The 17,156-nt window shown below is 40.7% G+C and overlaps 1 protein-coding gene across 1 annotated transcript; it reads right to left on the reverse strand.

The window, feature by feature from the left end:
* Positions 1-2,265: 2,265 nt before the first annotated feature.
* fra10ac1 (FRA10A associated CGG repeat 1) lies at positions 2,266-17,135 on the reverse strand. Its single transcript, XM_031843918.1, has 14 exons — positions 17,062-17,135; positions 16,622-16,701; positions 16,278-16,370; positions 15,086-15,131; positions 14,787-14,863; positions 14,522-14,605; positions 14,324-14,408; positions 12,281-12,326; positions 5,491-5,604; positions 4,590-4,632; positions 3,981-4,114; positions 3,720-3,770; positions 2,844-2,928; positions 2,266-2,466 (listed from the first exon to the last, which is right to left on the reverse strand). The coding sequence occupies exons 1-14, from the start codon at positions 17,077-17,079 to the stop codon at positions 2,424-2,426; spliced, it is 999 nt and encodes a 332-aa protein (XP_031699778.1). The 5' UTR covers positions 17,080-17,135; the 3' UTR covers positions 2,266-2,423.
* Between the last annotated feature and the right edge of the window lie 21 nt (positions 17,136-17,156).

A 17,156-nucleotide genomic window follows, 5' to 3' on the forward strand; every position in this document is an offset into this window, starting at 1 on the left:
ATCAATCAAAGGCACTTAATCCTATCAGAAGGGCTTTGGGACTACCTGGAAACTCCTTTTCTGCTGCTGGAGGTGAAGCGAGGAGCTGTTGTGGTCACTGGAGACCTGTGCAGAAGCATTCACTGAAAGCAATACGTTTTCACTATTTAACCATGAATTTACCTCATTGTTCCTGCTGCACACAGTCTTTCTCCAAATAGCCCCTCGCTTTACCTTTTAAGGATCCTTTGTGAGATACCAAATAACGCTCCACTTATCCCATCAACTGTCTTTTACAAATTAGAAATCTGTCATTTGACATACGAGGCGACCTCTACTGTATGTATGTGTCATGAAATATAATATGTGTAAGCAAATAAAGGAATTTATGGAAGAGTAAGAATAGAGGGAATCACTTTTTCTCAACATGGAAATAGGTGATACTTTATCTCTTATTAGAATGAACTTAAGAAACCTTGGGCTTAGCCGCTACAGCGCTCGTTCTTAGTCATATATCGTGCAGGGATCTTAGAGGCTCCAAAGCTGGATGAGCCTCTGGGGGAAAGAGGATCAGTGGATTGGTTCTGATCCCTGCTCGATACAATGTTGTCTGGCTATTTTCTTCAACATCCTGCCCGTCTGCAGAAAACTGTGGTGTTCATGTCATCGTTTCAACATGTATACGATCGTTTAGAAGACAGAGCAACAATGCTGCAGCAGTGCAATCCAGTGTGTGTGTGTGTGTGTGTGTGTAGTTTGAGTGCAGGATGCTTCAGAGGTTTCTGCTGACAAGATGGAACGTTTGACGAAAGAACAGACAACAAGCCGATGATCTATCATTCCTCAAACCCCTGCATCAACATGACCTGTCGTCTAGGCTGGACCCTCCCCCCCATCACCTTTCTTCACAAACTAAACTAAAGGTGCTCAACTTATTTACATATCTACATATTCAAAGATTCTGAATTTTCAATGAGAGAGAGTAGATTTAATTTTAAGAATTTTAAACTGACTAATTCTACCTTTTTCTTTTGAAAAGCCACATAAGAAACAAATGGCATGTGGCAGGAAGAGGAGCTTTACATTTTAAAAAGTTGTTCTTTGGGATTTATAAATTCCTCCCAGGACATTCACAAGGGCCCTAAATGGGTGCCATGTGAAGGCAAGAATCTTTAACCGGGAAAACAGATGGTGACAGCACAATCGATCAACTGTAAATGCATCCAGGTGTACAAGTATAGCCAAAGGGGCCAAATCACATCCCACCGCCACTCGAAAACAACCGACCGTTATTACTCAATGTACATTTTACTACACTTGACCACCTGTTGGCTAAACACTGCCATAAATCATTTCTCCTGAGAAAGCAGAGAAGTTAAAACAAGACAGACAGAGCAGAAAGAAGTCAAGATACTGTCTCTATTTAAGCCTATAGGTCTATAATCTCCCAGCAACCTCACGCAGTTTCCTTCTCTGCCAGTTGAAGTTGAGGCAGCAATCTGCCGTTGGGCAGAGGGACATCTTGAGCTAATCCCTGTAACAGCAGAGTGCTGGACTCTTTACTATTACTAAAGATAAGGCTATTTCAATTCTTTTTTTCCCTTGCACAGGAAAGTACTCTGCAAAATATACCAAGTGCAGATTCAATTGACAAGAGAAAACTGAAAGTTTAGGCAATTCTAACATATTAAAACAAGACTAGCAGCCAAGTGTGACGTCCCTCCAACGTCCTTGGAGGCTGACATAGGAGGGTCATCAGCTGACTGACCTCACCTGGGCTTTAGGCTATGCAACCTGGCCCTTTTGCTCTCCGTTTCTCCCTTCCCACAGCTTACATTGTAAGCTGCATCGCTTCATTTCGGTCTGCACTTTCATTGCCGACATGGCTGCTACGCAAACTGAATTGCTCATTTGTGATGACCTTTGTTTTAATTATTTACTCGTTTTAATTATAACCTTGCATGGACTCGCTCCTCGTCACATTCCCTAAACAAAGTTGTGACGAATGGCTCTGCATTGAGCTAAAATGCTGATGTCATGCTCACAATGACATTGATAACATGCTGATTTTAAAACAGGCATAAGGTTTGCCATATTCCTATCAGCATGTTGGCATCTAAACTTTGACAAATACTAAATGTACAGCTGAGGCTGATGGGAATGTCAAGAAACTATTCCCAGAGGCTATTTTTAAGCGCAGGTGTAAATAATGAAACTAACGATGAAACTATTTTCAATCACTTTTCTCCGTGATAGCGGTGGGATTGACAGACACGTAGAACCAAAGGCGTATGCAGGGTAAACCTCGTGTTTATTTCTGCAGCAGTCCTTAAACATATAATCAAATAAAGCAACAAGTACACAAGACTCTATACAGAACATGATGTCAGTGGCCCGCAGGAGGAAGTGTAGTCACAGCAGGGCTCCCGCTGATACCGGCAGAGTCAAAGAAACATGTCTTCAAAGTAATCATCAAACTCCTCCTCCCTAGAAACGATGAACAAAATGAGAGAAATGTTAGTTCCTTCCATGCACAGTGCTGACACGGACTGTTGAATACATTGTACGTGCGGCCCCTGACTAACTGGATGTGTTGGTGCATGAGTTTTGTTCATATAGTAAATAAAAACGTTCAGTAATATATCTTTCTAGCAATTCCCATGTCAGAAGAAGCTTAACAGGGGCAGGTTAAAAGTTAAGTGACTTTCAGTTCAGAACTGCTTTGTGTAGAGTATCTCAGGTCTACCTTTCTGCTATAATTGAGATCAGTAACATATGTAGGCTAATTGGTAAAGACTGTCTGTGGTGGTTTTACAGCAGCTTACTGGATGAGATTTAATATGCACATTGGCTGGTAACCTCACCTTGACTTCTCCTCTACTGCAGGGGCGGGTCCTCGCCAGTGGTCGCCATCCGATTGGCCCCCTGGTTCATCCCCAGCATCAGAGTCTAGTAGTGTGAGATTCAGAGAGCTGTCAGTCCCACTTTGAGGAAGGAAAAACTCGGGCGAACAATAGCAATTGTTCATCCAGGTCTTCACTTTCAGCCTCACACAGCAGGAATTCTATTGACCGGCTCAGTTTTTGCTGAGAAATTAAAGTCTTGAATTAACCAATTACGATTTGAATCATTTATAAATGATAGATTAGCTTCGTCGGCCCCCCCCTAGATGTGGCCCTAATATAAGTTCCCTTCCATCACCTTAAAATTCCGAACCTTCCCTGAACGCTCACAAAGAAGGAAAGTCAGTAAGTAAGTGTTTGAGAATGGATTCCAAGCATGTTGACCTCAATGACCCTGGACAGAGAAAGTTTGTTTTTGTGTACACCACCACCCACCCGCCCCCCCCGCCAACCCATCCATCCATCCATCCATCCAGATCCTGGTATAAACAGAACAGGGACACGGGGTAAAAGACATATTTCATTTCACTCTGCTCAAAGTGAAGGGCAAAATGACAAGGAAAAAAGAAAAAACACGTCCAGAGGAATGGGGGAAAGAAAGAAAAAAAGCAGACCTGCTGTCTGTCTATTACTATTACCTACAGGGCTAATGGATGTGTTTTCACAAAGGGTTGTCAAGGTGTTTTTACTCAAGTTTAGAGGAGTGTCCCCGGCCCAGAAGCCTGGGGAGTAGATCAACTGCCCAATGTGTTTGTCTTTTTTATATGGGGGAGGTACGTGTGTGTGTGTGTGTGTGTGTGTGTGTGAGTGAGAGAGAGAGAGAGTTATGAACGCTACCTTTGTCCGAGTCCTTCAACTCCTCTGAGCTGCTAGAAGAGCCGGAGGGATCTGGAATAGAAACAGAGAGTTACAGAATAACATGTTTTACTCAAAAGGGAGTCGTTATAAAATAATCACGTCAAATGCAAAAGAAAAATTATGTCACTTCCAAGAACAAAACATAAACAAGGCTGCTCCCACAGGCTGTTCTCATCTGATGAGATTACTGCCCTAATTAATGGGACACTTTATTTGGCGAGAAGAGGACGGAGGTTTTACTTCTGCGTCTCTTGCGTTTGTGCTTTCTGGAGTGTGAAGACGACCTCTTCCTCTTCTTCTCCTTCTTCATCTTCTGCGGTGGCTCCTGGTTCTCATCCGACACCTTTTTAGTCTTTGCTTTCACCTCCTTCCTCCTACAAACAGACCCACACTTTGAACAAACAGCATTCAGAATACAAATGCAGCCAATTACAGCGCTTATTTGTAAGGCAAGCTAAAACCTTCAGGACCAAAGGCACTTCCAGAGGCGCATGAATGGCTCTTGGCTTGAGTTTTATACAGATGAAGGCTTTCCATACACTCTGTTACGACGTCTGCTGGAACACTCAAAGGGACGTTTAAAAAAGATTTTCAAGCTGCATCATCACAGTCAGATGTGTCAAGATTCCACTTAAAATTGAAAATGTGATATATAATAATAATAATAATAATAACTGGCAAGAAGGTCAAACAGGAGACATTAATACAAATTGCAATCTACATGCCACAAAATAATGTAAGTTGGGCTGTCTGTCTGTGGTGACCTGCCCTGCTTACTGCAGACCAGCGCATTCTGTCCACAATCTTTAAAATCACTCATTAAAAAGATCAACATTGAGAAGTACTTACTTGTGGTGGTAATTGAGTTTGAACGAGCATTCAGGACATAATCCTACAATAGAAACAACACGGCATCATCAATAGCAACTCAAATATAATAGTTTGTGGAAAAGTTTTAATTGTTTTTAATGTAATTATTATTATTAATTATTTTTACAGTAATTATAAGGCTGCTGTGAGATTAATTCTTGCACGTTTTATACTTTTTCATCCTCTATTATAAGATGTATTTGGTAAGAAATGTGAAAAAAAAATTTATTTTGTATTTTTAGAGTGGACATATGTAGTGTAGACATTTTACTCAAGAAAACCTGCTTTTATATATGGAAACCTCCTCCATGATGTAATTCTGGTTTTAAAACTAAAGCGAAGAGGTCCGGGGACATAACCCTGTGGAGCTCCTGTGTTACTTTGTCAGAAAGATGACCCTCTATCATGACATTTATAATACGACACTGAGGTATAAAACTTTGTAGAATTCAAATGCTTAGCTGTTTTGAGAAATGTATTCATTAAATCACAACAGTGCAACATCATCCCTATCCATTACATTTCTCAGAAATGCTTTAAATTCACCAGATTGTTTCATCACTGTCACAACCTATGGGACTGATAAAAAATGTGACTTCTTCTTCTTCTTATTAATGTAATTTTCCAAAATGTCTGGATATCACCTGTTACACTAGCTTATTCAAAGAGCTCTGTCATTTCCTGCCTCACTGAGCTCACGATGACTGCTGGGTCCTCCAATTACGGTAATTATTCCAACAGGATTTTCTGCAGTATGATACCTGAAGCAGGATTATTATGAGCCGGGTCTTAAAACCCCCCACTAGGCTCCAGCCACACAGACCTTTAAGAAAGAACGAGCTGAGATAGTGAAAACAAACCAATGTGTGTTTCAGCTTACTGAGTTTGACCAACGCATTTTTCTTCTCGCCGTGTTCCACATAGGCAAAGTTCACCTCCCAGCTCTTGAGGCCTTCCTGCTTCTCGCAGCGTTTATTTCCACACTGGAACTGACCTGGAAGACAAAAGAGCACATGTGCCGTATACAGATATGCGTATATTTGAATGACATTCACATTTTAGCCATCTAGCTGTTATTTACACCAATTTACAATGTACGCAAGAGAATATTTGTTGTTAATTAATTAGTAAAATGTTTAAGATCAGACAAGCCACAGAACCCTGACAGTGAGTGTACAAATTATATATATATATATATATATATATATATATATAAAAAATTGTGTTTAAAGAATTATTGTGTATGGTATAGAAAAAAAAGAAAGAAAATATGCAAGTAGAACAAAATGGTATAGCAGAAAAGGCAAATGTTTTATTTTAGGATTGAGATACGCAGACTTTAAATCTCCAAAGGCTTCAGATTCTGTCAGGCAACCTTGAAACCCCGCTGCTCTCCTTCGTCTCCCTCTGTGTCTATCTCCACACCCCTTCCCCCCTGCTCCTTCTCATCTCCCTTTCTTTGCCTCACCTCATCCCCTCAGGCCTCCCCTCCAGCCGCTGCACAGCCTGCCTCTTATCCCGAGAGGAGCTTAAGGTGGCGTTGATCTGGTCTCTGGGGTTCCCTCAGAGTAACAGAGCGAGTGCGTCAGCACAGTCCATTCTTGGCGCAGGAGCGAGAAATGCTCCTTACTCGGGCGAGTGGAAAGGATGCCTTCCGTCACCTGCCTGAGATGGAGACTGTGATAACATCCAGGTGACGTGGCGCTGATGGCGGTCTGCGTCACTCCGTGGCTTTGGGCCACTTGGGCCATACGGCAGACTTTCTCCTCGCATGCGTCATTAGACTATGACGTCAGCTAAATAAAGACACTCTCGGCTCAAGTCCTTGGCTGTGATTAGGTTGACTGAGATTATTTTGGAGGGCCTGAAACTCTATTAAGTAAAAGAATCTGAACAAATGTGTTTATCGTTGAAATTATATTGAATAAATATTCCAGTGCACCTCTAAAGCAGAATATTGAGCTCTACTTGAACTTATTGTTCTGGACTAAATGACACCATGTGGCTTACTTTCAACATTTAACATTGTTGCTATGATACCACATGACCCTTTAACACATTGTATTTCAAACTCAATGGCAGCGACTCTACAGTCAATAACATAAACCCACACATTTATTTTTCTAACTGAAAACTAACCACAGTGCAACAAACTGCATTCAAACAATTAACACTATTAGTGTCTGTTAGATTCATCCATGAATGTCTCCACCAAATTTGATGGTAATAGAATTGAATATTTTTTTTAGTTATTTCACTCAAAAACCACAAAAATGTTAACGTCATGGTGGGGCTACGGAGATAATTATAATATATAGGGACCATGAGTGTCTGTCCAAAATGTCATGGCAGTCCATCCAATGGTTGTTGAGATATTCAGCAATATTAACTCACAAAAATCTAACTCTCTGCATCACATAAGAAATTCAATTAAATACCTCTGATATTCTTACAGACACCAGCTTTTATCTGTAAAGAGAGGAGGTAAAAGCCTGGAGTGAGACACTGACTCCCTTCGTTCCTGCAGAGAAGCAGCTCAGAGTCGATTATAAAAGAATAAGATATACTGTATTGTGCAGTCGACAGAAATGTGTTTCTAGGAAACTTCTTTGTCGAAATAAATGTCAAGAACTGAATACAATCAAGGTCAGGATAGAGTTTCTGACTCCTGGTCCCACATGAATGCTAATAAGCTGTTCTATGAAGACAGAGCCACACGTCACTACAATAAAAACAATTGGCGTTACAACAAAGCCCCCTGTACGGGGGGGGGGGGTCTCTGTTATGATCGCCACTGTTTGGTTCAGGAGGATGGGGAATCCTCACACATCAGGTGATCCTCACGTGCGCCATTGAAAAGAGCTGGCACCAGCGTGGCTGAGTAAACTCATTAAGAAAGGAAACTACTGTCCTACGTCAATGGTGGCTAATGCCACCAGATGGCTACTTGATTAACATTCGCTGGATGATGTCAGAGAGCAGTCACCACCTGAGCCGTCGCTCTCACTACGCATTCACTCTTAAGCCAAGTTGATTGCAAACACTGTGGATGTATTTGTTACATGACACCAGTTGACTTGACATTTTTTTGGAAACACACTAAGTTGCTTTCTTGCTGAGAGTTAAGACAAGATTAATACCTTTAATACCATACACATGTCTGTTCTTTAGGTAGCTACACCCAGGAAGTCAGTTGGCTTAGCTTAGCATAAAGGCTGGAACTGGGGGGAAATAGACAAAAAGTAACAAAATTCGCTGCACAAACCAGGCAGCGACCTCCGGTTCTGACGAGTGAAGCCGATGCGGAAGTGTCTTAAAACGTGCGTTCTCTCTACTGGCCAGCAGGGGGCGACTCCTCTGGTTGCAACAAGAAGTCCGATTGTATAGAAGTCTATGAGAGAATAACTACTTTCACTTGATTTATTACCTCAGTAAACATGAGCTTTCACTCGCTAGTTTCAATCTTCTTCAATACAGCATGATGTTCATTCAGTAAATTATGATCCTATTCAGAGTAAAATAGAAACCCAGAACTATTTCTTGTGTCCTTTAAGTGCAGACTCAAAGATCTGTTAGAAAGCTGCATTCATGTGGAATAGTTGTGCCATTGAGCTGGAGAATTCAATGCTGTTTTGCAGTCATCTCTTGATACTCCCCCTCCCACCTCGGGGTCGACCACCTTCAATAAATTCTCAGCCTGTGGGAAACACTGAACAATCCACACTAACTGCCCCCAGGCAGATCTTTCAAACAAGGGGGAAGTAACTGGCATCCAAAAGCCTGATACTCTATCCAACTACAAAGTCCCACCTCTGACTCTGGATCAGATTTAGCCTTTTTATGTCCATCTTTCCCCATTGGCAAGCAGTTCAGACGACTGGCCTGAAGTTCACTACTCTTTTCTATTTTGCAACTTGTATTCACTTCCCGGCATCCTGTTAACAAAGTAGACTAAAGAGCATTACATACTACTAAGATTATGTTTCATAGGGTTTGTGTCCAAAGACCTGCATTGCCACTACTATTGAGAAATACTGATATTATATTTTAAAGAGCAACACGGTCACAGAGAAACTCATTAAAACAATAAGAACAGAGATGCTGGCAGTCTCTATTGTTAGACTGGCAAACTCTGTAAGCTTTGTGGGCTATGGGCTAATGAGCCATCACTTCGAACACTTAAAATACACTCAGTTACTGTTCAGAGGCTGATTTATTTCGTCTGGGACAACAAAGCCCAGGATTTCCTTACAAAATACAAATCCTGTCTACATCGGAACCCAGGTCGCGCTGAAGCGATTGTTTAAAGCCACTTTAGAGGATCTCACCTTCAAATTGGGCGATCGCTTCCATTTTTATTCAAAAACAGGGAAAGTCAGGGAAACTGGTGACAACATTTAAACTCAACCATTTGTTAGCAGACTAACTGCAGTATATGAACCTGACATCTATGGATGGAGCAGAGGTAGGAATAATAACTTAAAAAAAATGCAAAAATAAATAAATACTCGGATTATAAAAGAAAACAAAATGACCTCTAAGGTCAGTGAGCCAATAACTTATAAAACTATAATGTCACAGTGCGGTTTTAAAGTTGCCTCATAAAGGCAATGGCAGCAGAGGTGGGTCACATCTGATTCCTGCACTGCCAGTGAGCGTGTGCTGCACAGCATGTTAAAACCATGTTTTAAAGACAGGACATTTCAAGTCAAGTAAATGTTCTTTGACAGAAGGCCTAACAAAAACTGCTTTTGGCCTTTGACCCCCTTTGAACAGCAAGACTAAAGCGCAGAAGGGAAACGCACAGAAAAACAACATGGAATAAAGTGTGTCCTGCACACCTACAAGACACTAAAGACACATTTGAATATTCAATGTGCTCATTCAGTGAGGGATTTCTCCGATTACGGAAATCATAGGCCCCTTTTCTGTTTGTTTTGTGGGCGGAGCATAGGTGAAAGCAGAATAATTCACTGAACATGTTAGTTTTTCATAACATTAGAGTTCCTCTCAGTATTTACAGTCACTCACTTCTCCGGGACCGCTAGTGTTACTTGAGGAAGTTAACGTTAACCACTGGGACCATACGAGCTGACCCCTACCCACTGGCAGTCTACTTCACCAGGAGAAGGGTTCAGACGGGAGCCCCAGAGAGGACGGCTCGCTAGTTAGTTAGCTAGCTTGTCCATCTCCAGAGCGGGCTAGTTAGCTAGCTAGTCTCTGGAGCTTCCACCGGCCCTCCCCCCCTGGCGAGGAGGGAGGCAGAGGGACCATAGACACATAGAGGATAATTCTAGCATGAAAGCATGGTGGACATAGCTAATTTTACCCATTTTGCTAAATGAGTAAATTCAAAAAACGTAATGCTCCATCCATGCACACTTATCAGCGTAGAAAAGCACATTGCTATCGCCAGATAAGTTAAACTTTGTTTGGCTCATTTTCTGTAACCAGTGTTGCATGAAAGCATGGTGAAATCAGCAAGCTAGCTAAGTAGCCAGCCGTCCTCTACTTAACTTGCGAATTCTGTCATGCTTTGATGTTTGCAGAAAATAAGCCCAACAGCGAGATACAAATACAACCACTAGTAGCGCCATAGAGCAATGTTTTTGTCCCCGATTTGTAGTGGATTTACAGTATTCAATGCAAATATTCTATGAGGAAGAAATATACATTCAACGTGTTTGTTAGACCTTGAGAATACACAGAATGCGTTTGGGTAAAAAAAACACAGATTTTAATCGTAACTTCAGTTTGTTTACAAAAAAAGGCTCCAGCAGGCACATTTTAAGGTGTGTTTAGAGGTGTTTCTTTTATAGCTCAAAGACTTAATTCTCTTTCTGGACCACAAACAGAAAGGGAAGAGGGTGAGCATGAAGTAAGAGTAAATCTCTTTCTTTAAGGATTCCTTGAGATACAGGGCCTTCTGGGGGAGGATATTTGATTCTTATCTAATGTACTTGATTCAAGAACACAATCTTTTTCTTCCAGTTCTCCTTCATGTTCAAGAAAAAAACATTTAGAAAGAAGGAAACCTTTCAGTGCTGCATCTTCCTTCATCCCATATCACACCGTGGCCATGAAAAGAAAGGTCAGCGCTCTTTGTAATCCACCTGATTGGGTGAAGAGTAGACAGCCGTCCCTAATACCAACATGACCCGAGGTGCACAGATAGCAGGAAATGATTAGTGGATGATTTCCGAAAAAGGCGCCTGTGTCAGAGCGGAAGTGCAGTGCCCCTTTATCAGGAGACGCAAGCTCAGTTTAATTGGGAGAAAAAAAGCACTGTTTAGCGTTTAATTGATCTGTAATCAAAAGGTGGATCGTGGTCTAATGAGAAACACCACACCTGAACCTGGTCTAACAACATTTAATCCAGGTGGAACTAATTGAACAATAAAGCCTTCTGGGTGATGCGATAAACACTTCTTACACCTTTAACTTGCAACATTAACACTTTTGACTTTCAGTTAGCACAAGCTTTTTCTCGCCATCTCATTGTGGACCTTGGGTCTACTTTACAGGATTAGATTAGTATTGATTTCACTGGAGAGTTCAGTGTCCCGTGCGCTAAATACTGCTTAAGAAGTATTTCTGTGGGAATCATTAATGTAAACAAATCACAGACGTGACAGTTGAAGTGAAGTGCCTCTGACCTGATCTAATCCCACTTCCTGTACAGTATTACTACAGGGGGTGAACTGTCAGAGACCAGGATTACACAGTCTTAATCTGGAACAATATATTGGCTTAGTCAGCTTTCTCAGAAATACTGTGTATGCTTGTGAGGCTGCATTGATGTAAACATAAGCAAATTATTAAAATGTAAAAGTGTGTGCGTGCGTGTCTCACAGCATACCAGTGAGTTGCAGAGGCAGGTTTATCCTCGGCTGATATTGTGCCTCCAGGTAAACCTATAAATATCTGGAACTGTCACACGAAGGAGCGGTAGACAGAGAGGTGTTGTACTAATCCTGAGCAATTAATCATCAAAGCGCTGCCAATCTGTCAAAGTAGGCTCCGTCACCAGTGCAGAGGTAGAATGAGATTTCTCTTTCGCTGTGAGACATAATAAACCAACAGCATTAGCTTTTGGGGGACCGTCTGTGTGAATGAACTGATCCATCGATAACTGATTGGCGGAGAGTGTTCCCAAAAACAAAAACGAACAACTCAAGCGAAAGGCAACGAGTCAAAGTAAAATGAAACGAGCCTCGAGAGTGTTGTGTTGGGATGTACCCTCTGAATGTTTTGTACTGCTCGATAAATCTCTGTCGCCATCTAGTGAAGACGGCTGTGAACTGTTTTAAGGGCAAGTTGGCAGGAGAAACCTTAGATGTGTCCTAAATCCATTCTACATACTATTTCTATACAGAATGTACTAGACACTGATCGTCATGGAATACTGTTTTAAAAGTTGGGATACAAAAAAAAAATCTGCATACTTACCTGCTTTGTACGAACAGTAAATTACGCAACAGGAATACAGTACATACTGTATGTATGGATTTGTAAATACCTTCGTTAAGTAAAGGTGACTGTTTAGTTAACGAGAATGTTTTCAGAGTTCCTGTGAGTAAGATAACTACAGAATGTAAATATTATATTGCAAAGTGCACAAAATAATGGAAAGAAATGTGAATAAACTCAAAATTAGGATAATGTCCTACCTTTGCCAGAAACCACTTCATTCTCAGTCCGCCAACGAAATCCAAACTGTTGGGCACAAATTGAATAAGACAGACACAGAGCGCATAAATAATAGTCTTACCTCATGAATCTTAAATCAAGCACAATAAGCTTAATTGAAGGAATCCCACCATAACTTAATTTAACCAGAAGCATTTAATCACATTTGTTTAAGTGGAAGAATTAATTGTGTTAGAGTCTGAACTCTGAGCTACAGAAATAAAAATCTTATTGACCAAATGTAAAACCTTTTTAGAGGATTTGAACAGCTTCAATGCATATCTTTATGTAAATATTGTTTTTGAGAATGTTTTCTAGTGGAGGGATACTTTGCATTCACATCTTACTGTAAATGCGAGTCTGTACTGTAAATACAATTCTGTCGTCAAGTCATTTCATTATGTGTCCCTAATGGGCAATTTGTGCTGCAGTAAAAATAAAAAACACCTAAAAACAAACAATATAACTTGGAACCATACAGCAGATGAGTCGTTCAAGCTCCTCTGAAGCAGACTTTAAGTGCACAGCGCTATAGGGCTGGCATGTACAGTATGTACAGTATGTACACGAGCATCAACGACCAGATGATACAGTCGTTAGTGTTCCTGCCTGTTCGCTCTCACAGCACGCTCTCTGTGATTCATCTGCATGCTGTCACTCCTCATTCAGCCAACACCACCGATCAATATGCGACTACACTTGTGTGTGAATGATGCTCATCAACTCATCACTGCATTTGGAATCAGTAACAAATATGAATGTGTGAGGGAATCTGAATTATGTAGTTTTGAGTCAACTGGACTGATGGTGTCAGTTTGAACTTTAGTGCCTCAGCTTGTTTTTGTATTTATTTATTAATGCATTTATTATATTATTACTATTCTTATTATTATTTGCTGAGGCTTCCCTCTTCTTCTGTCTCTTTTCTATCAATTAAAAAAAATACATGCACTCGTACACATAAACACGTGTCCCACATAACCGCCTTTAGCTTCTAGATTTGTAATAACAATAATATTGTTATATCTGTTGTTTGTTTCTGTTTTTTGTTTGCTTCTTTTGCTTTGTTTTGTTGGTTTCAATCTATTCCTATGTATTTGATGTTATTATCACTGCTTTTCGTTCTGCCCTTTTGCATCAATAATAATAAGTAAAAAAAACTATAGTGCCTCTAATTATCATTATCGGTCAATTGGGGAATAATGTATTATACAAGTATGTCATCTATCTGAGATTTGGCAACTTCACAGTCACACATTGGAGCGCAGCATCAATAGACCAAACCGTGCCGCTACGGAGCCGTAAGCACACATCCCCCGGGTTCAACATATCAGTTTTAAAGCCTGGCCTCAAACCAGAATGGCCCAGTGGACACTAGAGGTGCCAAAACGCATCATAACCGTGAACATTTATCTAAAATGGCTCAGTGGTGGTGGAAGGTTGTGTCTGAGTTATAGAATGTTAGCCTTTGCTCATTCTGTGATTTTGGATTAGCTTGCCGAGTCCTGGCAGCAGTGAGCAGTGTCTGGGATGGCTGAGCTGTCTATGCTCGCTTTATTATTGTCTTTCTCTACATTTTGTGGGTATAATAATAATAATAATAATAATAATAATAATAATAATTCTTAGCTATAGCCACAACAACACTTGAATTACCAAAACAGGTGCAAGAAAATGAAAGATTTTTCTATTTTGTGTCCAGAGGTATTTGTCCCATTACTTAACACTGTATGTTGATTAACAGCAGCCTCCTAATGAAGCACATAATACATACGTATGTCATCATTTGGATTCCGTCAACCACATTTAAAAACTACAACATCCTTTACTTTCTTGTCTGAAACTGGCTTCTCATTCCAGCATTTTGCTGGTGCGACAACAGCTGCTGTATTCAAAATAGTCCCTAATCGACAGGCATCATGAGCCACCTGCTACTGTATGTGCCGTCTAATTGTTTGATGTCGACTAAACGCCTACTGCTGCTGTATTTCCGTTTCAGCTGGCTAACGAATCACTCATCCCACCTTGTTTTCCTTGTATCTGCTGAGGTCAGCTATGCAGTACTCTTTAAACAGCTTGTCGTAATACTTCTTGGCAAGATCTTTCTCCCTGGAACAGAAGTAATGCAGAAGATAAGACATTCTCATCTGAAACGGAGCACTAATTAAAAGCACACTGAATATTACAGCAGCCTGTGTGGGGAGCTGGCGATGAGTGATCACCATGTCATGTCCTCCTCGTCCTCGTCCCTCCAGAGGAAGCGATGATTCTCGCGCAGCACATCCAGATCGGTTTTGTCCGTGGCTCTGAGGGAAAGAAAAGATTTAATGAGAAGGCAGATGAGGAGAAACTGGTATGAATTGTTATTAAAAATGTTGTCGAATGAAAACAACGCAATACCAACGGTTAGCATATTCACATTAGTTTCAGCCTAGAGTGACAGCAGATGACTGATCGTCAAGCTTGACTGGGAGACTTAACACTTACACAGAGCGATTGAAGTCGGCCATTTGTCCTCCATAATAAAGTATGTAGTCACCGACAAACTTCTTATGTCGCTCAAACTGAAGACAGTGCTTAAGGTCCGCTCACTTTGAATTGCAAAAAAATATTTAGTTTTCAATGAAGGGAACTGAGCACTTGACCTCCATCAAATGTATTTTATAATTATTGTTATACGATTATTTGAACATATGTATATGGCAAAATGTCTGTAGTTTTATCAATCTGTTTTATCGTTATAAAAGGAACATCATGAAAAAAAACACCAAATTATAAAAGGATACAGCATTCAATGATATCAGGTGGGCTCTTCTGTTCCTGGCCTCCTCTCTGAAAACAGAATTAGAACAGTTATCTAAAAGATAAACAAGGATTAGATCACATTGACGGCATATTTTGTTCATCTTCATCAAAGTACGGTGTAAAGAAAATAGTTTGTGACACTGCATACGTCAGGAGTGTAAATCAATGTTGAATGACTGCAGTTTATATATATATATATATATATATACACACACACACATAAAATCAGAGCTGACATTAGTAGCAATGTGAACATGTAAAGTGCATGTGACTGGAAAAGAATAACAATTATTTTGAGATGAGCTATTAAAATACATGACAGAAGTGAGCGGGAAGCTCTGCCATGATTATAGATAGCAAACATGTAAAATAAAATGACTCGTATACAGTTCATTCAAGTATTCAGACCCCTCAACTTTTTTTTTAACATTTTGTTGAATTGCAGTCTTATGCTAAAATTGTTTGTATTATTTTTTACCACATCAATCTGCACTCAATACCCCTTAATAACAAGCCAAAACAGGGTTTTCTCTTAGCTCTGACACTTAGCACAGCTTTGTGATGTTTCTACACCTTGATTGGAGTCCACCTGTGGTAGATTCAATTGATTGGACATCATTTGGGAAGGCACACACCTGTGCATATAAGGTGTCTATATAAAGTCTCACAGCTTCATCTGCATCAGAGCAAAAAAAAAAAAAACAAGCCTTGAGGTTGAAGGAACTGCCTGCAAGAGACAAGATTGTGTCGAGGCACAGCTCTGGGTAAGGCTACAAAAAAAACAAAAAAACAGGTTCCCACTAGCATAGCGGGAACCGGGACTCTTTCTAGAGCTGGCCAAACTGAGCAATCCAACGGGTAAAAGATGTGACCATGGGCTTTAGGGTAGAGTGGCCAGACTCAAGCCTATCCTCCGTGAAACACATGAAAGCACCTAAAGAAGACGGTGACACACAAGAATATCTGGTCTGATGAAACCGAGATTAAACTGGCCTGAAGACTGGCAGAAGATCCCCCAAATCCAGGAGTTCGACGCTTGTCACGTTATACCCGAGAAGACTTGAAGCTGTGTTGCTACCAAAGGTGCTTCACTAAAGTATTGAAAGGATTTTAGCTCAATGTAAGTGAAGGGGTCTGAATGCATTGTATTTCACTGCTATTGTACAGTACCACCTGTCCAGTTCATTAGAGTGGAAACTCCGGTGAGCTTTCTGGGAGTGCCGATCTTTCTGGAATGGCTTCTGTAGGATTTCTTCCTCGTGTTTCCTGACAAAGGTTCAAATAAACACAGAAAGCTTGTTAGTGGGCGAGGCTGTCCACCCACATCAGTGTATGTGTAAGCTACTGGAGACAAGTTTCTCCAAAATACAGTATATCAGACTTTGAATGACATGACTTCCTACACTGTTTAACAGTTTGTACAGCACAGACAAAACCCCATGTATTTATACTTATCATTGAATAAATTGATGAATAATAACGAGCTTATGTATAAGTCTACAGTCGTAAAAGCTTACCTTTTAAGGCCTCTCTCTGAGGTCTCTCCCTGCCCATCGTCATCACTGAAGTCCGAGTCATACCCGCCACTTCCGTGCACCTGAAACACAGGAACTCATTTCAGCCAAACTCGTATTATCTGCTTTTAGATGCCACAGAGCACAACAACTGTAAGGTGCCATTTTTGGTTTGGCATTAATCGTTGGACTAAACGTGCAGCTAATGTGTAGGAAAATGTTGCTTTGCGCTTAAAGCGTAAATACAGCCAGCAACGCAGTGAGGAATCAAGAGAGTAACGTTAGCAGGCAACCCTGTGGGCAACTGGCTAACTTATCTTCATGCTAATGTTTCATGCTAACTGGCAAGTGACGAACACACGAAGCACAAATGTTCCTCTAAACGTGTTTGTATCGCGGGTGGGGAAAGAAAAAACGGATTTCGGCTTTATAAGACACGTCACCTTCACAAGAATATCCATGAGATGCCTCACTTTTGTCCCCAGCTCACAAGTGTTTACAAAATGAAAAGTGCGTCGCCATGTGATGACGTCGATAC

This window comes from Anarrhichthys ocellatus, unplaced genomic scaffold (genome assembly GCF_004355925.1).
Source record: "Anarrhichthys ocellatus isolate YVR2014 unplaced genomic scaffold, GSC_Weel_1.0 scaffold4, whole genome shotgun sequence".
NCBI lineage: Eukaryota > Metazoa > Chordata > Actinopteri > Perciformes > Anarhichadidae > Anarrhichthys > Anarrhichthys ocellatus.